Source organism: Cupressus sempervirens, chromosome 8 (assembly GCF_028749045.1).
Source record: "Cupressus sempervirens isolate cs-2001-9-10 chromosome 8, ASM2874904v1, whole genome shotgun sequence".
Taxonomy (NCBI): domain Eukaryota; kingdom Viridiplantae; phylum Streptophyta; class Pinopsida; order Cupressales; family Cupressaceae; genus Cupressus; species Cupressus sempervirens.
The window spans coordinates 586,027,743-586,054,496 of record NC_143125.1 but is presented as its reverse complement, the minus strand read 5'-3'; the positions used below and the strand labels follow the sequence as shown (position 1 = coordinate 586,054,496).

Sequence of the window (26,754 nt, the reverse complement as noted above, 5' to 3'; positions counted from 1 at the left end):
TTGCACTTCTGTACCCAACACTATACCAGTTTTTATCCTCGACTCGAGATCTATGAGAACCAATAGAAACATCTCGAGCTCTCTCCCTACTCTGTCCTCGAGGCAATGCTATCTGTTGCAAAGTATTAGACAACTGTTGCAGTACATCTATCATTTGTTGTTGCTCGACTGCAATATTCCTAAATGCCTGCAAGGCATCTATATCAACCTCAACATCTGTCGTAGTCTAGTGCCACTAGAACCGCTTGGACTACCATCCAAACAAATTGAATCTCAGGTTCTCCTTCTTTGGTAGGAGAATTGTCCTCTTCAAGTATAGTGCATACCCAACACAAATCTCTTGTCGTTAGCCATGATAGAAAATAATTGGATCGATTACTGACCACTAACAACTATTCTGAGCCCCATTCTTGCAGGTTGGCAGGAAACTGCTCTGATACCACTATAATAACCCGAACTAGTCTCTGTCTGTGATACTGAAGTGAAGACTGGTTTCTTGATTTACAATGTTTATATTAAAATCCTTTTGATGATTTTTGTGATTTTGAATAAAGAAATTACTTTAAAAGAAAATAATTACTTAAGTCCAAATTTCACACCACAAGTAATCGAAACATCAAATAAATTTATTTATTGCTTGAAAGAACAAATTCTAATGAACTTGATTTGAAGAGTATTGTAATATTTATTAGTTTGATCATATCTTGGGCCAAAATGCTAAATCTGATATCTTCAATTATGTTGAAAGTAATTCAGAAAAGGAACCTACTATAGAGTTGAATGTGCAAATCGGCCCTCCAAGATAAACGTAGGTGACTTAGATGCAAAACCAACGATGGTTTTTGCAAGCCCATACACATTAGCCGCAGGTCTACAATTTGCACACGTGGCTGATGGTCGAGCTCCCACACGATTGGCAGTATATTGTAGGTCTTGAAACCAATGGCATCCAACTCTTTGGTAGCTGAATTTCAACTCCAAGCTTGCCCAGGCCAGTATTACTATATAGGACGCTGTCACTGAATGTTAATGGGCAGCCTTCAGTAACTACAAATCAAATTTCCAAAATGCCATCTCTAGAATGGATGAGAAAATTTGATCCTCGTCACTATCCAAGCAGTAATCTCAAACAAATCTCCAAGACACAGAATACACAATAGGAGATTGTGCAAACAAACATCAAATCCACTATATTTCTGCAGTGGACGACTGACTATTAACCTGATCAACTGTAGGAGATGACTGACTACTAAGCCATCCATTGCGCTACAGAAAATAGCAACTGCCCATAACAGACTTACTAAAAATAGTAAGTAACCAACTAAGATCCCCAAAACACGCTGTCAGCTCACGAGGGTTGCTATGGTGAGCTAACTCTATCAACTGCATAGACTGGCCAAAAATGGGGACATTACATGGTCTAACCCTAGGACCTGTGTGAGTCAACTTGCCAAGAGTTAGGACTCGTGAGTATCACAATTCTTGGTGAACATTCGTCAAGTCCTAAAACATTGGTTATAAAGATAAATTAAATGTTCAACTCTAATGTTAATTTTAATTTATTTAATTGTAGACTATATGGGTGCCCAAGATATTAAAGTGCAAAATTTGATAAATGGGGCCTTTTGGGGTTGACCACCACATTTGGGGGAGATAGGGTTTTAAAAATATAAAATAAAAATATGACTCCTTTGCTGACAGTGTAGATTTTGGAGAGCCTGCAAAAGCAAGTTTGAGAGCTCATTTTGATATGCTTGGAATCGATATTTTGGTATTTCCTCTCACTTATTGAACTTGTTCACCTTGTGGCTTTGTGAGGACAAAAATCCTTGTAAGGAACATCTATGTTGGTGAAAGGCAGAATCTAGAATATTTACATGGTGGTTTCATACACATATCACAAAGGCTTCATTGTTGATTTGAATCTTTAGTTTACTCAGAGCATTATTCATAGTAGACTTGAGAGGGGTTGATTGTATGCAGATTGGGAGAGTTTAATTGTTTCAATTGTAGGCCCTACAGCTGGTTGTACCAGTCTTGGGGGATGTGAGGATTTACTGTTGCCACTTGAGGATTTTGGAATCAATTGTTTAGCCTAGGAGAGGAGCCTAGGGCACATTAGCATTGTATACCAGTTTTGTGTGCATAGAAGACCTGTTGTGGCTGTGGCATGCATTCTTGTGAGCTTGCTGGAGCTGGTTGCAAGTATAGTTGAATTTCAAAGTCAATCAAATATTTTTGGGTATGTTTGTAATGACATTGTAATGCAATTTTATCATATGGTTTTCTCTTATTTTATGATGCATTGTAGCTCTAGTTATGAAAATAAATCCAAGTTCTGTCAATTTGTAGAGTTTCTAGATTATTGTTATTTTCTAAGTTACTTCATTGCTGCATGTATTATCATTGTCAAAACAATCTTTTGTACATCTCTCTTCTTCTATAAAGACATTCGTAATAGAAATTAAAAATTGAAACAAGGGTGTATGTTACAGTGGCATTGAAGTAGTGTCTTTCCACCCTGAAGGGTGCAGAATAATTTAGCATTAATATATCAGGTGTAATGACCCCTTCTGGTATGCTATGCCACTTTGTTACTGCTAATTTCAAACACAATATTGGAATATGGAAATAACTGATTACAGCTGGTCATATATAAATTATCACAAATTGCATATAAAATCTGGCTATTGAGATTTCACGAGTCATTTCTTTATTTATTTAATGAGATTTGCTTAGTTCAATATGAAGACAGCATAATAACAATTCCAGCTCAAATAAGTAACTTGTACAATAATCCTCTACTGAGAGTGCAAGAAAACTCTATCAAGGAACAAATGAATTTCTCAGTTTGTGCCAACTAGCTGCTATTAATAAACCACTTTATTATTCAAGAAAATTAAATTTGAAGAGCCTGGTATAGTCGATTGATCTCCACTTGTGATTGCAAACTGTAAATGCCAAACCGCCCCTTATAATCCGCTCTTAGTACTGATGCCTCTTTCAATGGACAATGCAAGCTGTATGCCAAAAACCAGGCTAAGGAGGTGAAATGCAGGCCCAAGCAGCAGATTTACAGCCTCTGAAATTGCAATCACATGCTGGGAAAATGTTGGCCAGACCCCCAACAAACAAACACAGCCATTCTCAAACAGAATCGCAGATCTGTAGCTTCTAATTGCTGCCTTCAAAACCCTCCAAACCAGTCTAATTCACTTCCATGAAACGACATTCCTCAGCAGCAATTCTCCTTAGTAACAGTTAGAATAGTAGGAGAAATTAGCAAATAGTTTTACCTCAGCAACTATTTGCAAAGCAATCCCTGAATAAAATCTCAGATTCAAATCTACAATACTTCAATTGTAGATCCAATGGAACTACTTAGAATCCAGACCCTTATACTTCAGCAAGGGCGTTGAAAATCAGAATCTCAGAAAAATCACAAAGGCAACAAAAGAAAATAAATATTCAAACATGCTTTTCCCAATGAAATGAGCTCATATTTATAATGCCTTTGTTGACAAAAGTTTCCAAAAGAACTCAACTCTTGAAACTTTCTGACTTAACTCCTTTGACAACATTTAATACTTGGCTTAGGCATAATATTAATGAAATAAATGGCCCCTTCCAATGATGACTCAACCTTCAACTTAAGCGATATTATAAGTCATTTAATAATTTAATAATAATTTGAGCACTAAAAATATTATAACTCCCAAAATACTTATCATTAAATATGCCATCTGAAATAAGAATCACACCTATTATTTCTCCATGTGACCAAATGCACTTTCCAAAACTAGAAAGGGTCTATCTCAATCACCACCCAACTTACCACAACTAGTAAGTACACAAAACTAAGCCCAAATGAAGTCTGATCTGAGCCAAATGAAGACCAACTTGTAACTTACTGAATTGTGGAGAAGATAAGACCCTCCAAAGCCAAGCCATTGCCTCAAAAGACCCTCTATCCACAATAATTAGCCTATGAGGATCACAATAATAGACTAATATCTCAAACTCTGACACTGGCAAAAATGGGGACATTACATTAGGTTTGAGCATTAGCCATACGCCAATCTCTAAACACCGGTTGAAACATATCTTTTCATAATTTGGCTACAGAACAACAGAGAGTAGCAGAGCTATGGAGAACAAGTAACATGGGTGATAAATATCTATGTGGTGAGTGTTGCATAAACATGATGGATGTTACATCCCAATTTTTGACCTAGCTTGAAATATAGTTGTTGAGGTTCACATGAAGTTGGTAGTTTAATTTGATATAATCTGGCGAAATGGTAAGATAATTGGTCGTTATAATTTCAAGTGAAGATGACATGTAAGTTGATTGTTAATCACGAATTCATGGAATTAAGATGAAAGGTTAACTGTTATGATTATTTATGATTATATAATTTATAATTTAATTCGGGAGAAATTCCTTGCAGGGAGTATGTCGAAAGGGTGGAAACATTGTTAGAAAAGAATTAGGCAGGGCATCACCATCACTGACAGACAGGTAAACAACCTAGCGATTTGAAACAAATTACATCTGTGGAACTGCATGAGTTATTTAAATAAATAGTTTATTTAAATAATTGAGTTATTTAATAAATAATTTAATTAAAATAATTAAATTATTTATAAAACGTATCTTAAAGGATTTTAATTGTAAATAATTAAATTTGTGCTTTTAAATATTAAAATGAATTAGCATCATTGTATTTAAATAATTTATTAGAATGATGTTTAGTTGTACATTATAATAGTAATGTTTAAATTATAATAATTGAATTGTTATAATTTTCAAATTATAATTTTCCAATTTCTCTTTTCAACTTCTTATTTTTCCTTTATTCTTCTCCCTCTTGAAATTCGATTTGTTTTGGCATTCGAAAGGTTTCTTGTAACCGAAGGTAGCCGTAAGGTCTGGCCCAATCTATATTATGGCTTCCTTGGCTGTCGGCATCCATTCTCCTTCTTCCTTTTTCAAAATTCAATTCTCTTGGCAAAACGAACCCTTGTTAGATATTTCCAAAGTGAACTCGAGTCCAAATTGTGTCATCGATTGAATACTGTCAAGCCGTAGATCTCAAAGCTGGTAGGCAGAATCATACCAAACATCAAGATTTATATTTATTTAGAGTTTCAATAGAGTCACGTAGGACCTTTCTACAACTTGTGTACTTCTTTTATATTCTTTCCCTGCAAAGATTGAATGTGATATTGTTTCTTAAATCGGCAGCTACTAAGTCAGTGATATTACTCATAAAGAAGACGCTATTTCAAGTTATGTTTGCTAATCATCGTGTAACGCTTGTTGGATGGCTTTCCATGGTTATTAATCATGCGACTGATTTCTGTTCTGTGCTTATTTTTATTGAACAAGAGACGGTTTTCTCTAGCCGCTGGAGCAAGTAGATGAATTGGATAAAACCATGTAAGACTTTCTGTGTTCTGAATCCAAAAAGAATAAATAAGCATAAGATTTTTCCAGTAATGGATATGTAAAATGGAAATAAAAAGAAATCCATGGATCAACAATCATGCCAGTGTTATCACCATTAATTTTAGTATTTGTTTCGCTCCATGTAAATTCTTTAGAAGTTTCTTTGTCTCTCATGATGTCTGTATAAAAGTTTAAGTATTGGATAACAAGATTATAAAGCAGAATGTAGATTCTGTAATAGAATATAGAATTTGTAACAGAATTATGTTTAATAAGGAGTTCATATCAATACAAGCTTATACAAAAGTATTTCCCATCTACCCCTGAGGTAATGGATAGTACTCTCAGGAAGAACTAGTAAATAGGTTACAAAGCAAATATTTAGTCCTTACTAAGCCATAGACCCAGGTCGGGTACACTACAATGACTGCGGATATAAATGTTTCTGTACTTTTATGAAAGACAAGTAATATGAATCTTTTGTTGAAACCAAGGAAAATTTAGAATAGATCCATTATCATTTTGCCGAAGGATATAAGAACTAAACAATCAATCCTGAAATCTTTAAAGAACATATTCGTGTAACCACAGAGAGTGAAATGCTGGATGCTTATAATCTTCTTGAATCAATTGTTTTTGAGATTTCCGGATACTTGAGACTCACCCAGCTGCATAGTCAAGAAGATGGGTGATGAGGTGTGATAAAGGAATCATCAATAATATGAATCAGTATCAGCTATGACACTTCAACATTTATCATTTAATATAAATTAACTAATAGCTCATACATATTCCTGTTATGGTGATCTCTTGTTGCCAAGTTGTATGGCGTGTTATATATCATGATGCCCAGTAGATGGAATGATGTTTCTTGACAATTTTGGATAGGGAGGGCCTTCTCGTTAGAGATCGTGTGGGGATATATTGTGGTCCGAGGTTGGGTGTTTAAGCCCCTAACAATGTTTCACCTCTCTCAAGATGTTGGACAAGCGTCAGACAGAGATAAGCCAAGCATTCAATTGTTTATCGTAAACAGATAAGCAATCGGAAGGAAAAGAAATACGAAGCCCTAATTGATTGTGTGACAACTGGAACCTTAATTGATACAGTGGTATTGGAAGCCCTAACTAATTCCGTGGTATCAAAAACCCTAGTTGAATTTGTGGTCGCGAAAGCCCTAAATTGAATCCATCGTAATGGAGGCCCTAAATTGAATCTGTGGTCGCAAAAGCGCTAAGTGGTAAAGTGGTATTAGAAGCCCTAAATGAACCGATGGTAATTGATGCCCTAATTGGTAAGATGATATGTAATGCCCTAATTTAAATTATAGTGGTATATAGTTGTAATCATCAAATGATTTTTGAGATAGCAGTCGATTTGAGAAATTGTTATAGTGTATTTGTGGACTAACCCGAGTGGTTGCAGAAGTGTACTTAGATGATTTTCAATCTCAGTTTTCCAAGGTATGTGATTTCAATTTCTGAAGTAATTTCATTTAATGGTATTTCAAGTATTTAGTTAAGAATTTTTGTTTAACAGATTTTAACGATAAATCTTCTTCACATGAACATGAATGATGTAACTGCCTTCCTATGAAATCGAAGTTATAACTGTATTCTATGCTTATGTTAGATGTTAATTTAGGCCCGGAAATTCCTGATGTTACAATGGATGCCCTTCTTAGAGGGCAACAAATCGCAGAGTAGATTGCATAAGGTGTAGAGTTGAGAGTGTAAGAAACAAAACAACACCTTGTACTATAGATAGAATTAATGGCTCAACAAATGGGAGTGAATATGAAGCAAATACTAAAGATAATAATGGGCAACAAGGTGGAAACAATGGTAATAAATTAATAATGGTCCAGGGGATAACGCATTCATGGTGTGAATGCAAATCAAAAAACAGTTATAGTGACTTCTAGACCCCCAATGCCTAGCTTTCCACCTAGGGCTCAACCACAAGTTGAGAATGAGCCTCAAGTAACTAATTTACAAAATTAGTTTACACAGGATTCGACAAACACAAGTCCTGAGTTTTAGGTTTCCATATCACTCAAGGACTATATTGATGTCAAAATAAAGCATAGACCATGTGTTGGAGGTAGAACACAGAACTATGATTTGTAGAAGATTATGAAATTAACCCTTCTTTACTATGTTGGCTCAAGGAAGACTTCAACTAGAGCTTGCATGCAAAAGGTGGATACTTACTTTCAGCTTATTTCGATGCTAGAATTAATCAAGTATGCAATAATACATTTGGATGGCATTGCACGCGAGTGGCAGCACCATTGGAAAAAATACTGTGGGCCAAGTTCATAGTATAGGATCCAAAATTGCACTTTGAGGATTTAGCCCAGCTTAAACAATGGGGCTTTGTAGATACATGCGACTGATTTCCAAAGACTTGCAGTATTAATCACAGATTTTAGAGAGAAGGCTCATGGTTCTTTTCGTGGATGGCTTGACAAATCCTTGGAGAGGTTGGATTAAGGTACTCAATCCACCTATTTTGCAGGAAGCCATCAAGAAGGCTAGAAACATGGATTTTTGCACTATTGGATGAAGTGCAGGGTGATAAGATTCTATCTTCCTCTCCAACTTAACATCTACAAAAGTAAGCTAACTTAAACTCAAATTCGATTTAAATGGTCTGCACTAAAATCAGCATCTTTCATTTTCAATGAATATTACTATCATTTGAGATATAATTTATTTGTAATAATTTTATTTTGGTTGATATCACCTATCCTCTTACACAATGTATACAAGACACAAACATATGGTTTCCTGTGCCTTCTTGTCTAACTTTGATCAATCTTCATTACACGTATTGGATGGCTTCTTTTATAGTGAAATAGGTAGCCACTAATCTTTTTCTTCAATAACAACTTTTATCTCCAACTTCCACATCTCATATTTGGTGTTTATATTTCTCAATGTCTGTACAAGAGGTAGAAGTCATGGTATACAAATCTTCCCTCGGATTTACAAAACCACTGAATGCAAAAGTTCTCATTGCAACCAAAAAAGAAGAACCTTCAACAACTTAATAGAAATATGCCTCTCTCTAAGTGGAAAAATTGGCCCTATTACCAAATGTTGATGAAACAAGGTTGAACTACTGCAATACAATCTTTGGAAAATGTGTTGAAATCTACAATTTGTTTATATAACAAAGATTACCATATAATTAATATATGTGATTGGAAAATCAACAAATATCGATCGCACAAAATTTATATGAAGAAACCCTTGTGGGAAAAATGGCCACACAAGAAAGAGGACAGGTATATATTGATCTTCAAAAGAAGAGATACATCCACACAATAACATTTTGGTACATAATGACATTCAAACAACACCTATCTAAAAAATCTCATAATACAGCTATTTCAGATTCTCATGCCACCAATTTATAGAGAAATGATGTAACATCAAAACACCATAAAATGCAAAATCTTCCACATCCAAAATGAAGAGGTATTTTAAAGATAGTAAATGTAACTCTGGATGAGCCATGGATAACAAAACTAACCTCCATACTAACAATAGATGACATCTTTGACTTGTATGTAATGTTCCTCATGAGATTGAGGTTGCCGAAGGCCTATAAACAAGAAGAATCACCTTGCTGGCACAATGATCTGCATTTGTACAGTGACACTGAGGGTCATACGATACAGTGAAAGTCCATACGGGAGTATGGTAGAGAGTGCATGGTATGAGGGATGTCTATATAGTGAGGGAAGCTATAGGGTGTATGACAAGAAGGGTAAAGAGGGTCCATATGATGATGACAAGGATAGTGTACGGTGGGGGTGATATGTGTCGTATGGTGGAGTATGGGGGATTTGTGCCATGAAAGTATGCCGATGGGAGAATTGATGGGCATATGGGGAATGTGATGGAAGGGGTGTACAGTGTCTGTAGGCTCGTACAATGTTGAGGTCGAACTAAGGTGGTACAATGGGAGAAAGGGCAATGCATGGAAGTGGATAGGTTGTACAATGTAGTTTAGTGGAACCGTTTGAGTGATTACTGAAGGTAAAATTATGATTTGCCTTCTAAGTTTATCGAGTTTGTATACATAGATTAGTAATAGACCCAGATCACACTGACACCAAATAGATTGTTGCCAAAGCCAGTGACACAAGATATATTAATCTCCATATAATAATAGTACTTGATTACATATTACATATACATCAAACAGGACCTGAGAAGACAGAAGTAGTCGCCAAATGATGATGATTAGCAGATTTGGTGCACACAGTGAGATATTTGAGAGATACCTCTAAAGAAAAAATAGGGTGGTGTTAAACCACTGAAACTGTGAGGGCAGAAAAGGGAGGATCTCCCACCTTCAAAACTGCACACAACTTCCTTAGCCTCCACCCTCCGAAAATACAAGAGAAATCAAAACCAACCCATGATGATGTATAATGCCCAACTATCTCCTTGTAAAAGCTTCCAAGAAGAGTCCAGAGATTTATAGCAAGCTGACTTTAATAATATTTTATTACTTTATTAATTTGGGCCCATATATAGTAATTAAAATAATTAATTAAAGGTCCTTTTATTATATTATTTGAATTTTGGGATCAATTATTTAATTAATTATATTATATTATTACATTAAAATATGGGGATATGATTGCGGCCCAGAAATTGCTTGCCCTCGAGCAATCCATAATCGATCAAAAAGCCATCAGCTCCAAGGTCCCAAACCAAACACATAGGAGGAAAGAGTGAATTGGCATCAAAACTTCGTTGTGCCACACTAACAACAAACTTCCAATGCACCACTTTGATATGACAGAATAGGGTGGCACTGAACCACCGAAACTACGAGGGTAGAATAGGGAGGATCTTCCACCTCCGAAACTGCACACAACTTCCTCAACCTTTAGCCTCTAGAAATACAAGAGAAATTAAAACCAATCCATGATGATTTACAATGCCCAACTATCTCCTTAGAAAGGCCTCCAAGAAGTGTCTAGAGATTTACAATAGGCTGAAATTAATAATATTTTATTACTTTATTAATTTGGGCCCCATATTTATTAATTAAAGGTCCTTTAATTATATTATTTAAATTCAGGACCAATTCATCAATTACTTTAATTAAATTATTACATTAAAATTTGGGGATATGACATTGTAGTTCCTCCATAATATCCCATATTCAAGGTAGGCATCCAAAATCATCACCCAACTTATATGAGACCCACAATAACATACAAGATGCTCTACTACTCAATTCCCACACCCAAGTTGAGAGATTTGATGAATGTAACTTCGTAGTTGACGTGGCCAACCCACCTCCTTCATGATTGATTATTTTAACTAATATTGAGATTTGAAGAGAATTTAAATTACAAATTAAAATCCAATTTCATGTAATGGATTCAAATTTTTAAAAGCAGATTAAGTTAGTTATTTAAAATAAATTAAATCAATTAATTTAGTTGTCCAAAAATTATTTTATTTCTTAAGAATTATCTTGATTAATTAATTTAAGTATAAATTAAAGCGAGAATAATAAAATAATATATTAAATTACTTATTAAATAAAGTTGCCTACTCAGCGTAATCTTCTAGATGCTTCCTAGAGGTCTTTATAAGGTGGTCACAGGGCTGTAGCAAAGACATGCTTATGGATGTTTTTTGTGAATTGATCATTATGTATGTTGAAGGCTTCTAAGATGGTGGAATGTCATAGTTTCAGTGATGAGACTATCCACCCTAGTCTGTTAGTGATTGCTCAAATTTATGAAGTTTTCTTGCAAAGAAAAATTAGTTGTAATGAAGATATTTTTAGTCCGAGTAATTTGCATCCATTTGGGAAACTAGAAAAAATCATTCTGAGTATTATAGTCTGCGGAAATGTGCATTTTCAGACTTATCTTTGGCATGAGCTATTTGGATTTACTATTATTTGCCAATTAAATAAAGGAAGTTTGATATTTTCTTATTCAGCAAAGCTTTTTGTATTCAGAATTGTAAGAAATACAAAAGAGACTGATTCCATAAGGGATAAATTAAAGATTTTGCACAAATATTTCCATTGACACTTAACATTTATTATTCCCTTGCAGCACCTTTGGGGACTTTTCTAAATTTAGAGGGGCCTGCTCCTTATTAGAGCAAATTTAACAAGTACAGGGCCTGAAATAATATCATCATGGGCATTCTTCAAGCCGGCCACCACTTGGTAGCATGGAGAAATAAGACAATGAAGGGACTTTAACATTTCAGGAATAAATATATATCCGTATGCAACTTTGTATATAGAGAGAGGTATTACGTGTTTGGACGATACAATTGTATTGAGCTCTCATAAGTTCAATAAATTACAATATCCATGTGATGGGAACGATAAGATATATGCCATGATAAATATCACCTTATATTATCAGGTTGAACAGGAGTTTAATATTTCATTGTAATGGCTTGATATTACAGCATGTGATTATCTAATAAGTTTTTCAATGATTTGGTCAGTTCTTAAGTTCCTTTTATTGACACCAACTGGCTTTTGTGAGTTTAGAGTATATGAAATCTGAAGTTGCTTTATTTAAGTGCAAACTAAAGACTATGATATGTGCATAAAGTATATTATGGTTTTGTCAAGTCACAAAGACTCCTATGCTATGAAGATTGACTGCTGATTGCTTGGAGTTCAGGTTCATATTCGAAATTAGACAATGATTCATTAATCTTAGGAAAAGTCGTTCAAATCATAGCCACTCTAAGAAGTTTACACAGGCAGCTTCAACCTGAGAATAATTGTCCTTATGAGGATCATAATTTGTAGAAGGGAATATGAGCATTGTTAAAAGATAAGTCAAATGAAAAAGAAATGAAAATATTGGAAAGAATTTTGTAGGGATATCTTGGTGGTATCAAACTTGGTGATCTTGCCAACCTATTGGGGATTTCCAAAAACACTGAAGCATGGTATTAAAGAATGAACAATGGTCAGCCCGGGTTTTAAAGAGGTAGGGAAGAAGCTCAGTATTCGCCATCAACCAAGTGATGTTAACTTCATCCCCTTAAAGAATTAGAAGGATGCTTGGGCTTGGTGGACCAGTCACCTCCAAAATCATTGCAGCTAGCTTGTGCTCACGTTATGACTTTGTTAAGGTACCATGGGTTGTCAAGGCACTTAGATAATAAGATTAAAGTAATGGTTACTTTGCACCTAAGTGAGACTATGAAAGTTTTGACACCTTGAGCTCTGTAGGATGATGACACCATGGAGGTGGTATTGCAACTGATGGTTGATAGTTTTCAAGGTCTTGATGACATCAGTAATGTTCACCATTCAAGTAACATTAAAATGCTGAAGAACTTTGCAAAAATCAGAGTAATCTCCTCTTGGACTTGGGATTGCAAGATTCGATCTTGACTATGTTTTCTCATTTATTGGCCACAATTAGGGGCTACATGATAAAGAGGTCAATTTAGCAATGAAGAATATTATGGTGCTATCTATCAACGAGATTGATACTATCTCCGAACTTCTCTTATCTATGCTATTGACTGCTCATAGACAAGAATTGTTACCGACTGTTGACTATAGGTGTTTGATAGCATGTCCACACAAGTGATTGATAACTTGCTGCAGGAAATGCGAGATTTAACAACCTGCAAGCCGAGTTGAGGTGGGCATTGTTTTCATGCCCTGGCTACATGATCGCAAAGCCAGGGAGTCATTCCATGCGGGCTGTCCACCTAAAAAAGAAAAAACATGATGTTTTTCCTTAATTTTTTTACATATGCTTTGTAATTTGCCATAAAAAGGCATTCTATTTGCTCGTTATAAGAAAAAGAGGAAAGTAAGAGAGGAAGAAAAGAAAGAGGCCATAGGTTTGCAACCAATAGGGAAGAAGAGCATCAAAGCAACCACAAATCACATTGGGAAGGCCATAGGTTTGCATTGAGAGCATCAAGGATTCCATAACAAGACTTCTCAACTCATTTAAAAGAGGTAAAGTTTTAAATTTTGTAAATTTTGTTGGTTTTTTTGTATGTTCATGGTTTTCCCATTTTATTTTATTTTAAAAACGCAACTCTAAAAATATAAATTGCATACTTCAATGAGAGAAGTAGAACCATAGCAAGCCCTTGATTTTTTAAGAAAACAATGTAAACATGTATTTACAACTTTTTTTTAAAAAAAATATACAGTTTGCTAATTTTTCTAAAATACAATACACAGATTTGTAATCTTGTATTCTCGTAGCAGCCTTCAAGTTTTGGAAACATTAATTCTTTCCAATGCCTCTGAAGTGTGAATCTTGGAAATATACTGAAGAGTATAGCCTGGTAGACAAAAATGCATCTTTTTAAAATAAATTTATCATGGTGGCATATTGTCAGAATATGTGGCAATGATGCTGACCTATGTTTACAGACAACTCTTGAGGCAATTCGTTTCTATTATGTCCAGTTAGAAAAACATGCAGAAAATAAGGAAACTAAAAAGAGGCAACTAGAGATAAATGCTATTGGCTCTCATTCATTCGCAGTTGAAACCTCATTTGCATCCACATATGTTGGCTGTGTTGGAGAGGGTTGCTCTATGCCTACTTTTCCTCCTAGAGCTAGTGCTTAAAAAAAAATAGAGTTTGCTAAATTTTCTAAAATACAATACACAGATTTGCAATCTAGTATTATTGTAGCAGCCTTCAAGTTTTGGAAACATTAATTCTTTCCAATGTCTCCAAAGTGTGAATCTTGGAAATATACTGAACAGTATAGCCTCATAGAAAATAAAAAAACCAAACAAAATACATGATTTGTAAATAAGCACCATTACCCTTGGCCCTAGAGTCTGAAAATCAATGTTGGACAGTTATTTTGTGCTACGCACTACTCTTGGTGCACAACCCTCACTTGAGAGCATGGGTTGGAACAAGGAGGTCCATGATGTTGCACAAAAACAAATTTGCATGTTTTGGTACTTTTGCAGCATTCCATTTGTTGCAGCCAAATAATTCTTTTTTATTTGATTGCTTTATGTTTAAAATTAAATTCTACAATTAATAGTTTGAAGTTCGACTTTTGTCTATCTAATGATTAATTTATAATCTATTTGTGACACGTCTCCTTATTTGCAAGGCATTATAGATGTAACCATTTGTGGAGCAAGCTTTAAAGCCCGTCCTGATGTTAAATGGCTCCCTCTTGTTAGAAACGGTTAATAATATGATGGTTGAGCTAGAGGACCATAAACAATCTTGGAACCAAAAGGATTGCACTTTCATGATAGATGTTTGGTGGATAGGAGGAATAGGACACTCCTAAATTTTCTTGTTTTGAATGGAGGTGATTGATCCTTCCACTTCACTAAATGCATTGAATAGTTTAATTTATATTTTGATTTGTGATAACTGACAATTATTTTGTTTTATTTTCAAGATCCATCATGTTCTTGAAGTCTATTGATGCTTCCTCATATGCGAAGAATGCAACATATTTATGTGAGGTTATTGAGGAAGTTATACATGAGGTGGGGGAAGAAAATTGGTGCAAGTGGTGATGGATAATGCAACAAGTTATGTTGTTGCAAGTAACCTTTTAAGTTTTGGAGGAGAGACATCTATGGATTTTTTTAAGATTTTCTTAACACATCTAAATTTTCTAATTAATTTAAAATTGCTCTAGGTTAACTTTTGAAGGAGAGGCACTTGAAAACTTATGGGTCTCCATGTGCAACTCATTGCCTTGACCTCATGTTAGGGGAGATTGGCAAATTTGAATGGGTCAAATCATGGATTGATAAGGCTAGAAGCATTGGCAAGTTTATCTACAATCATGCATTGGGCCTTAGCATGATGAGGCAATACATGGGGCAAAAGGAGTTGGCTCATTTTGGTATCATGAGATTTGATTCAAATTTCCTCACTCTAAAGTCCCTGTTGAAATCAAAGGTAACTTTGAGAAGCATGTTTGTTGCTGAACTGCCTCATCCTATGCTACAACCACTACAAGGATGCATGTAACAAATTGTATTTTTGATGAGCTAGGTTTTTGGACCCCTTGTGCAGAGATCATGAAGGTAAATAAATTTTTGTTTTGTTTGCAATTTTACAATTTTATTTTATTTTAAATTTTTAATGTGAACTTGTAACTTAACTTATTTTTTTTACATTATATGCAAGTCACCGAACCCCTCGTAGCTCTCCTACAAGTCGTTGATGGGGAGAATCCCTCTATGAGCTACATATAGGGGGGCATGGATAAGGCCAAGGAGGGCATTAGATCCAAGCATGCAGGAGTTGAGGAAAAGTATGGCCCCATTTAGGAGATCATTTATAGGAGAAGGCAAAACTAGCTTCACAAGCACATGCATACATCAACTTATATCTTCAATCTGTCATTTTGTTTCCTTGAAAACTTCAAGGTAGATGAAGAGGCTCATAGTGGCCTATATACACTGATGCAAAAGATTACTAGCACATCTACAATGCAAGAGATATATGCATATAATAATGAACAAGGGGTGATTTTTGTAAGCAAGATGTGCAAAGACGCTCGAATAGAATTGCAGCCAAGTAGAAATATATTTTGAACTTAAGATTTATAATTTTATGGCTTATGCATTTTGATTTTATTATCTATCCTTAAAGTTGTCCTTAAAGTTGGAAATGAGACTTTCTTTTCTTTTCCTTATTTTAGATAGATGGTGGCAAATGATTGGGCCTCCAAACCCAAACCTCCAAAAACTTGTCATTTGCATTTAAAGTCATCCACGTAGTGTATCTGGATGAGAGTGCAATTAGTTCATGTTCAAGCACATCCACTCGAAGAGCTGTAATAGATTGTTTGTGGAGAGGTTGAATAATCTTGTCTTCGTTCATTACAACCTCTATCTTAGTACTAGACAGATTTTGGACACTGACTCCTCTCTGATCACTCTAGCAAAGATCGATCCAAAGTCCGAGTGGCTCACTTAGTCTACCAACCTTGTCTTCACTAAAAAGGACCAAGAGTGGTTTGACCAGGTAGACAGAGAGACTGATGATGTGGCTATGGAAGAGGAGGTTAGAGCACGATCAATTGCCTGTGCAACTAATATTGATTAGAGTGACACCTCACAGGAAGAGACTATGGTTTGTCAATTATCCAAGACCTACCTTAGATGCATTTCTAGGAGGTGGAGAGGCTACTCTAAGGCTCAGACCAAGCTTGAGCCATAGAATTTTTTTTGTTTGCATATGTCTGGAAACATTTGATATCACAGATTTCATGAATTTTATATACATTTGACAATATTCATAATTTTTCATATCTATGTTTTAAATTTCTTTCAACTACAATTTATGTTTGTACTTATGTAATGCATGTATGTTTATGTATGTGATCAAATTAGCTTCTATTTGATGATGTCATGGTGTCTTTAAGCTTTATTTAATAATGGGTGCATGAAACAAGTTTTCATTTTGCCAGTCATTGGTGAGTCACGGGTTGAGTAGACCTTGCCCAATCTAGGCGAGTCCAAGTTATGGAACTCTGTGGAAAAGCTTGTCTTTCTTGTATAAAGAAGAGCAGATAGGAGTTGAATCCAACAAGGAAGAAAATACTCTACCCTGTGTTGAAAGTGCAACATATTTCCAAAAGGTTCCATCAGAGGTGCATGGTTCCACACATGCTCATAGGAGTGAAAATTTCCTAACAACAACTTTGAATGTAGTTGATATAAATGCAGGATTTCTGATGAAGCATTCTAGTTTTGGCTATGGATGAAAATTACAAAGTTGATAGCCTTATGTCAGCTAAGGAAGGATATCCTAGATGTTTTAGGAAAAAGCGTTTTTCCTTTTGCCACTTTTATGGAAATCAAAAAGCATTTTTGCTATTTCACTATTTATCTAAAAAAGCATATTTGCTTCTTTGTTGTGTTTTTGAAAAAAACATATCTTTTGCCTTCACTTTTTTTTTAGAAAGCATCTTTTTGAAAGAGCATTTTTTTCTTTTTCACTATTTTTCCGGAAATGTGTTTCTTTTTACTATGTCCAAGAAGGGGACATTAAATCTAGCAATCCATTTGTTGTCCGACAAAATGGGTAGTTAAGACACTTACTGGTACGGACACGATTGTGCCGTTTCATTAGCACTGTATCGGACATTAAAAATGTTGTGAACACTTATGTACTTTGGCATCATTATCATTGTATGAAATATCATTGTTGTGTATGAAAATCATTTGATAAATGAATAGTATTTTGCATTAATTACATGTTTCTTTCATGTTCATCTATGGGCTGAACATTTGGGGCCGTTGCTAGTTCAAATTCGGAGTAGTATGAAAGAACGAAGATAAATGGGAATAATAGTACAAGACAACCGGAAGACAAATGAGGACGACGAAATAGAAATTTTGGAAGAAGAATACGAGGCAGTGCAGAACTTTCACATTCTGTATCGCGTATGCCTAGAAACTTTTGTACGGAGAGAAGCCGTGGAGAACGGGGTTACACCAGACAATGTGTGGGATGTTACGCACGCAAGCCCAACCACAAACAAATTTTTAGACCAATTCCCCCGTCTAATCACACAAGCCTACGTGGCATAGAATAAATGCAAGGAGGAAGTAGAACACAAGGAACACTGTCAGGAGACCCTTAAGAATTTCTATGAGGAGAGGGATGCACGGCATCGCAAAACCAAACCATGAGCTTTTGAGCCGTAGAACCAAGAGCAGTTGAGTCTCTAATTGTCACTTGAATTGACACATGATGTATACAGATTAAATAAATAAAAGGGTGTTATGTTTTATTTTTTTTTATAATGGTATATGCCAAATGCCCAATCTTTTAAATAAGAATAGGAATTTGAGGGAAGAAATCGACAAATTACAAACTGTGTGTGGGGCAGCCAAATGACGGTGGAGAATAAGACAACTTGCTGGGGAATGGACTGCGGGGCAGCCGGAGGAATCACCTAGTGTGGTGGTCATAGCAGGGTTCACAGGAACCAACAAAGGGTGACATTATTCATAATTCTTCATATCTATGTTTTATATTTCTTTCAACTACAATTTACGTTTGTACTTATGTAATGGATGTATGTTTATGTATGTGATCAAATTAGCTTCTATTTGACGATGTCATGGTGTCTTTAAGCTTTATTCAATAATGAGTGCATGAAACAAGTTTTCAATTGAATCACTATGTTTTCATTTTGCCAGTCATTGGTGAGTAATGGGTCGAGTAGACCTTGCTCGGTCTAGGCAAGTCCGAATCATGGAACTCTATGGAAAAGCTTAAGTCTTTCTTGTATAAAGAAGAGCAGATAGGAGTTGAATCCAACAAGGAAGAAAATACTCTGCCCTATGCTGAAAGTGCAACACATTTCCACAAGGTTCCATCAGAGGTGCATGGTTCCATACATTCTCACAGCAGTGAAAATTTCCTAACAACAACTTTGAATGCAGTTGATATAAATGTGGGATTGGTGATGAAGCGTTCTTGTTTTGGCTATGGATGAAAATTACAAAGTTGATAGCCTTAAGTCAGCTAAGGAAGTATGTCCCAGTTGTTTTAGGAAAAAGCATTTCTCTTTTTGCCACTTTTATGGAAATCAAAAAGCATTTTTGCTATTTCACTATTTTTCTAAAAAAGCATATTTGCTTCTTTGTTGTTTTTTTTTGAAAAAAACATATTTTTTGCCAACACTTTTTTTTTCACAAAGCATCTTTTCGAAATATCATTTTTTTCTTTTTCACTTTTTTTCCGGAAAAGTGTTTCTTTTTACTAGGTCCAAGAAGGGGACATTACATCTAGCAATCCATTTCTTGCGAAGAAGCCAATAGAACATCCATGCAGTCTAGAGTAGCCAAATAACAACCTACAGAAGTTGCAAAAGTAATTAATCAAGTAATTAAAACTAGTTGGTTGGTTTTGGTAGCTTGCATACAAAAAGATCATTGCTAATGTTCCAAAATTTGTTAGGAATCACGATGATGGAAATCCTAGCTAATAATGAGTTGCGTTCTCAAGAAAAATCCTTGTGATTGCACATTTTGCAACAATTTCAGGGAATGGCGGCATATACTTACAATTGAAGGGTGTGCAGTTCAAGTTGTTGGAATATTCAAATCTGGAAAGAATACTTATGAGAGGGGGGGGGGGTGAATCAGAAGTATCACACTTTATCAAATAAAACTTTTAACTGAAAGTAAATTGCATGCATGTAAACACATCAAATAAACATGAAACTAATACATGCATCAACAACACATAACACTAGAATTTGGTGACCCAGAAACCCTCCAAAAATAAGAAGGTAAAACTGGGGTGGGGATGATACCCACAAAATTACTGCAGCAATATTGTTCAACCACTTCTGATGGTCTGCCCTGTTAAAGGCTTTACACTGTGTCAATAGTGACCTGGTTAAAGGATTTACAAACACTTTACATGAAGTGTCACCCTGTTAAAGGATTTAATCACCTTTTGATAAGGATCTACAAATAGCTGTTAAGCCAACCTATCTACATAGGGTTTCTTTTCTAATACAATGGTAAGAGAGTATTAGGTATTATAAACCTGATAGTTTGCAATCTTTGATTGCTGAATGCGGGCACTTGTTCTGGCTCTCTCTCTGATTTTGATCCTCTGAGATCTGATTTCTGTTCATCTCCTTTGGTTTGTTCTGATCAACTGAATATCGAATTCCTGCTCTTAGCCTCTATGTCTCCTTTCACTGAATTCAACTATGTTTTTCTCTTAACACTATTCTCTCCATCTTTCATCCATTAGTCTTTACAGTGAGACTTTTGTCTTCCTTAAAAAGACTTCAAAGACTTAGGGTTAGATATGGATCTACGATCCACATTAAATCTCAATTTCCTACTCAATACTTGCCTTTTGCTGATTGGTTGCATGCCTTTCCAATTTTCCAATTGGCTGCATGCAGATTGCATAGGAAATGTGAAAGATTCGTTCTTATCTTTAGATCTTTCGAGATTTTCCTTATGTCGGCTACAAAAACGGTTTACATCTTAGTTTGTGCAATTACAAACTCTTATGCTGATATTCTGAGTTACTCGGCTCATGAAGCATTACTGATGCTCAGCACATGCTGTTTCCTGGTTAGCTCAGCACCTAAACAAAACTGTATCACTCGGCACCTGATATCACTCGGCACTTGATATTATTCGGCACTTGATATTACTCGGCACTTGATAAAACTGGATTGCTCGGCACATGACTATGACTCGGCTCCTACTCTTTGCTTGGAATGTATAGTGAAAAATGGTTAAGTGTATTTGACACTCGGCTGTCAAAATTATTCTTTAAACCAACACAAGTTATTTGTGAGCCATGACTATAGATATTTGCTATCAATGTTGATATATCATTGTCTCATGACCATTGGAAGGAGATCTAAGTGAGAGGCGCCAATGTAATATAATATGTTTCTATGTGATAATTGTCAAGCTTGCAATTAAAAGGAAGTATGAGTTATTCTTTTCAACATTCAATTGATAATTTAATACACAAGCATGCAAAAGAGGTCTGCTGGGTAAAAATTACAAAATGAACTCTCAAGAAAGTAAAAGAGCAAAAATAATATAAGAAAATTGCTTAATAAAACAGTTCACAATACCTTGTTATCTAATCTTGGAGATTCTAGTGAAAACCATGTTTGCTGCATCTCAGATTGACAATGAATAAAGCATGAGTTGATAAACATGCCTTGTGTTTTCGAGCCCTCGAACTCTTTCATTGCATTAAGCATTTCATTCCTGAAATCTGTTGGTAACCGAATTCAATGTCCATTAGAAAAACTCTATATATTCATTATAAGATCATTTCTTCACAAAAGCTAGAAACAGAAAATTTACAGCTCAACTACCAGTTAAGTAGTGTAGAATCATTAGCCTGTCTGATAAATGTTACAAAAAAGAATAATAAAAGTCGCTGCTTCAGATATAAATTAGATAAATTAAGTTAGAAGGATGTCTGTATTGTCCCCTCTCCACACCTTAGTATTTGAGTGTCATTAGCCTACTATAGTTTTCCTGAAAGAATTTAAATATGGATAGGGGATCTTGAAGATATTAACTAATTAAATTCTACAAGCTCCACTTTTTTGTAATCCACGGCAATGTTTAATGTTATGCTGATTGGAAATTGAATGTGTAGATTTTTGTTGTTATGTGCATCAATATTGCAATTGGTTTTTCATATTTGTAGTTGATTTGGTTCTTCCAATAAAATTAATAATTAAATGCAACATAAAATAAGCTCTCATATATTTCACTTGTGCATTTGATTAATATTTGAATTGCCTTTGGTCTTGGTACTTTTGGTGTCTAAAGAATTTTTTTAAATTTTAATCCTAAGTTCTAATAACTTTTGGGGCCATGGAAATCAGAGGGAAATCAGCTTTGTTGTTCTAGTTTTGACCATTTTTGGCCCTGCGTTAGGAGCTGAAGTCTAGGCATTCTGCTTTTCACGCATGATGTCCCTCTTTTAGCTAGGTGTAAGACAATGTTAGCAAGACAACACTAGAGGGTTCACCACATATACAAGTTGATACTACAGCTAAGGCTCCTATTGTAATACTTGTTAAAGATACTGCAGCTATATCATCCACCTTCATGGTACCCAGATTGTGGCATTAGACCTTGTTAGCCTTAGTTGTAAAAGATATATATGATTTATAATTTTCTTGATATTATAACTTTAAGTTCATATGCATTCAAAATTTGAACTTTTTTTTTTTGGCCTAGCAAATGTATTGAACTCCTATTTGATCTATATCTAAAGGAAAATCAAAATAGTAATATGTTCCACAATTTAGTTATATGTATTTTTTTAAGAACCATTTTGAAAATTAATTTATTTTATTAAGTTGATAAATTTTGACTTATTCTCCCCTTTTATTCAAGCTTTTTGTCGAGTTCCAAGTTTATGTCTGTGTTTTTAAACTATGTATAAACAATTAAATTGTCAACCATAATCATAAAGAGATGGTAAATATAGACTAGCAGAGGAATGCTATTCTGTTAAAAACATGGTCTGGGGATCCTCAGAGAGGACTGTCTTTTCAGTCAACTGATAAAACTTCATTGCATATACACATCTTAAGCCTTATTTTTATTTCTCTTTGTATTATTAGTGTATTATCTTTGCAATGTCACTTTTTTAGCTCACCATGGTTGGTGGTTTGGATGAGCCTATCAATGGCCCTCATAGGTTAGGTTAGTTGGGTAGAGGGCCACAAATGGTAGAACTGAAGGCTCTTTTCCTTTTGGAGGTCACATGTATTCCGGATTGCTCTTCATTTGGGTCAGTTTGGTGCACTTACTATTTATATCACATCATTTATCCAACATTTCTATATTTGGCAGGGCACTTGGACCAGCCTCAGTTGCAGTGTCGACCCTTAGCATCTTTGTTGATCACGTATTCATGGATTTATAAATTACAATAAGTCAGGGGTTGATAGATATGGAACCTTGCTATTTTTAGGAAGGCAGTTGCTTGTGCAATAGAAGTAGTGCTTGACCTGTAGGTTCAGACTGGACAGAGAGATGATGAGTAATTAATTAGATATTAAAATCATAATTATATTAATGAAGTTATTTATTAATGGATATATTATAAAGTTATTATTTAACTTTATAAAGTGCTATTAAGGCAGGGGCCATTATAATTAAATAAAAAGTAAACTTTTATCATGACATAACATATGGTCAACATAAAAGCAATTATTTAAGTCCATTATAAAGTTCATAAAGTAAATATGGCCATGAGACATCATTGATAAGCATTAAATGCTTTATTAAAACTGGTTCCCAAGTAAGCATTATTTACAAAGTTAATTCAAAGCCATTTTGTAAGTCATTAATTTGACTTATTGTGGAAGCTTCATGATTGAACCATATTGAGGAAATATAAAAGTGAAAAGAGAAATTGAATTCACTATGCATTTGTTATTTGTCTTGACTTTGGCGTGAGCTACCTGGAATTGAGAATTGGGCATTTTGTCCAAGGGTTTCAGCATTTGCGTGGAGAATTGAGAATTCTTCTGGTTATCAGCACTTTGAATCAGTGAAAGATCCAATGAATTGTGCAACTAACCTATGGCTTCATTCAGAGGTCATGATTGTGACAATTGGTGAAAAAAATCAAGGTTTCTATCAGAGATTTTTATTCAGATTATTTGCAGAGGATTAAGGGACAGAAAAGCACCATATCGTCATTTCTAGGCTCAGCATTTGGAGCTCATTAAGGCAGCCACACCCCTGTGGAGAAGCACGTAGGATTACTGAAGGTAGTGCCCAGCATTTGGTTGGCACATGAGGGTTTGGGCATATAATTTGAGCCTCATAATTTGATGCCAAAGGGGCTTCAGGCATTGTGAAAGATCTGCAATTCATTTGGAAGCAATAATACATAGCTGCAACTATATACTAAGTTTCATTATTGCATTATATTTATCCCTGATTTGCACTAGCTGAACATTGTATGAAGAGTCATTTTCTAAATAGAATAAAGAGGAATTCCTGTGAATAGTCTGCAGCTATTACTTTTTATGCAAACTATATCATAAAATGTCTTTGAATAGTCTGGTGCATTTTCACAATGATATGTCTGCCAAGTGTTTGTCTTAATGTCTATTCTATCATAGCATTGCATAAATGCCAATTGTTTGAGTAGATAAGTTCAGCAGAAGTACAAGTTCGAAGTTGTAACCTGTAGGGGTTATTACAATCTTAAGCCTTATTTTTATTTCTCTTTGTATTGTTAGTGTATCTCTTTACTTGTAGTGGATTTTGTCAACCACCAATCAGCACTTTATAGACCCATGTAATTTATAGGATACATTTGAGAACGCTCTACAAGAAATTTCCCATTTTAAAGAGACGCTCCTATTAGATGCATAAAGATGCAAATAAACTTTATCTAAAACCTCCTAATATCTGTAGACATTCCTATATGGGTGTCCAAGATAGAGATGCATTCCTGATATGAAAGACAAGCACCAAGGGTTAAGGCATGATTTTCTAGGTAAACTATGGACAAACAAATCTTTGTTAGATTTTATGAAAAGGGAGATTGAACTGAAAAATTACGTGCTTGTCCTGGACATTTCTCTTGAGAAATCACCCAAGAATCAGGAAGATGTTTAAAAATCACACTTGTATATTTTTAAGATGTTATTCTGACCAAATTGAGACCGAGCAGTTACTTAGGAGGAAACTTCCACTTTGAATTTCTATTTTTGGACTCTTCAGTGCAAGCAAGAAAATTAGGAGGGAAAGAGAAACAGAAAAAACCTTGCAATGTTGCCAATTGAGTTTTGGTACAACTTTTAATGCTCTGCTTGCATTTCTGCCAAAGTCCATTGGGATCAGCTATGTCTGGTGCCAGAATATTTTGAATCTGAAGAATATTCAAGAAAGAGGAACTTTGAGCCATTTATCCAACAAGATGCATCATATGAAATGCCAGAAATTAGAGACACATTTAAAATGGTGTATAAAGGTCACCTGCCAATAATCATATGCTGGATTTAGAATAAAAAATGCTGTACCTATGTGACGCAGAAAATATTGTGGAAATATACACTGCCATTCAAGTTCAAGATATGCCAACCACCACGAGTTGATTAGAATGCTAGTTTATATGGAATCAAAATATATCAAACGAAATAAATATATTGTGCTTCTAAAAATAATTCCAATGTATACCCTTCTTGGATCCATCTGTGATGTACATAACTTTGGTAAGTGCTTATTTACTCCCTGCAAAGAATGGCCATCAAATTTAGTAAATAAAACTATACAACGATTAAAATATTAGGCGAGAAATTGATAGTAACAATTCCATTGTTTGATTTCATAAAGCTGCTACAACTATTCAAGGGACAACATTAGTTACACTTATTGAGGGCAAAATCCTAATCCTATCAAGACCTAAGTTTAACATTAGTAATAGAGTAAGATTATGTGATCAACTAGAAAGAAAGCATTTTCTTACCTTACGCTACCAGAAATTCATGATATTTACTATTGCATGCCAGGAATTCATTTTGTGTCACATTATGTCTGTCAATAGAGTTAGGCTCGGTATCCAATGGTTACAGTTGCAATGTCCCCTTCCACACAGTAGTTGGAAGTGTCCCTTTCAGGCTATTTATTTCTCCAAAAGCTAATATCAGGCTTGTGTAATTAATTAAGTAAAGTTGTGCGGTGAAGTAATTTGGATGACTTAATTCTAATTAATTTGAAGAGATGGTTTAAGTAAGTGGACTTAAAAGGGCCAATATTATAAAATCATTATGTAATAGTACTTAATTTTTTTATGTTAAGGTGGTAATTAAAATGCACCTTTAGGAATGTTCTGCAGAGAATTTATAAAAGATAATAACACATGTCAACCTTATGGATCCAAGCAAGAGCTATAACTCTCCCGCTACCATCAAAGTGCTCCAACATCATCTTACTAGCAAGCTCTCTCGGATCAGTTTGTTGAGGCCTCTGTCTCTCAAGTGCTGACCTCGCCCTAGAATGCTACCGCTTCTAAGTCAGGAACCTATCCAAATTTAGATGTTACTTTATTGTCTGCAGTTAAGCATCACACTCCGCAAAGTGTGCCACCACGTCATCAACAAATGGAGCAGCCTCCTACTTGACACTAACTGCATCAACCTCGAGTCTCAGGAATGTGGGCCTTTGCAGCCTATCACATGTGCTAGTATGTCTATCAACTTTGTCAACTAACCCACATACCTTGATCCTCAACTCGAGATCTATGAGAACCAACAAAAGCATCTTGAGCCCTCTCCCTACTTTGTTCCCGAGGGAGTGCTATCCACTGTAGAGCATCAAAAAGATGCTACTATACACTTGCCATCTGGTTTTGTCGTACAACCAAGTCGCAGAATGTATCCCAAACATATCTATCTATTTCAGATCCTGTGCCAAAATCCTTGTAACTTGTACTGACAGAACCACCAAGACAAAGAACACCTACGCCGACCAACTCAAACTAAATCTCAGGGTCTCCATCCCTATATGGGGAAATATGATCTCTATGGGTATAGTGCATACTTGGCACAAATTTCCTATCATCTCGCATGGTAATGAATAGCAAAATACTAAACCACATACTGAATACAACTCTGACAATGCACTGACCAAACTATCATTGAGCCCAATTCCTGCAAGCTGGCAAGAAACCACTCTGATACCACTGTAATAGCCTTGCCCAATTATAGCTTGACAAACTCTAAATTTCTTGATCATCTAATTGTTTGACATTTTATCAA

The 26,754-nt window shown here is 35.2% G+C and overlaps 1 protein-coding gene across 3 annotated transcripts in view; it reads right to left on the bottom strand.

The window, feature by feature from the left end:
* Positions 1 to 26,754, bottom strand: part of LOC149543796 (pectin acetylesterase 8-like) — a 245,235-nt gene that overhangs the window by 15,078 nt on the left and 203,403 nt on the right. For all 3 annotated transcript variants that reach the window (XM_089798478.1, XM_089798480.1, XM_089798479.1), the window contains 4 exons: positions 25,175 to 25,228; positions 24,974 to 25,051; positions 24,761 to 24,866; positions 21,079 to 21,224 (listed from right to left, as the gene is read on the bottom strand). In XM_089798478.1, coding sequence (XP_089654604.1) covers positions 21,079 to 21,224; positions 24,761 to 24,866; positions 24,974 to 25,051; positions 25,175 to 25,228 — 384 coding nt within the window. The remainder of the gene's footprint in view (positions 1 to 21,078; positions 21,225 to 24,760; positions 24,867 to 24,973; positions 25,052 to 25,174; positions 25,229 to 26,754) is intronic.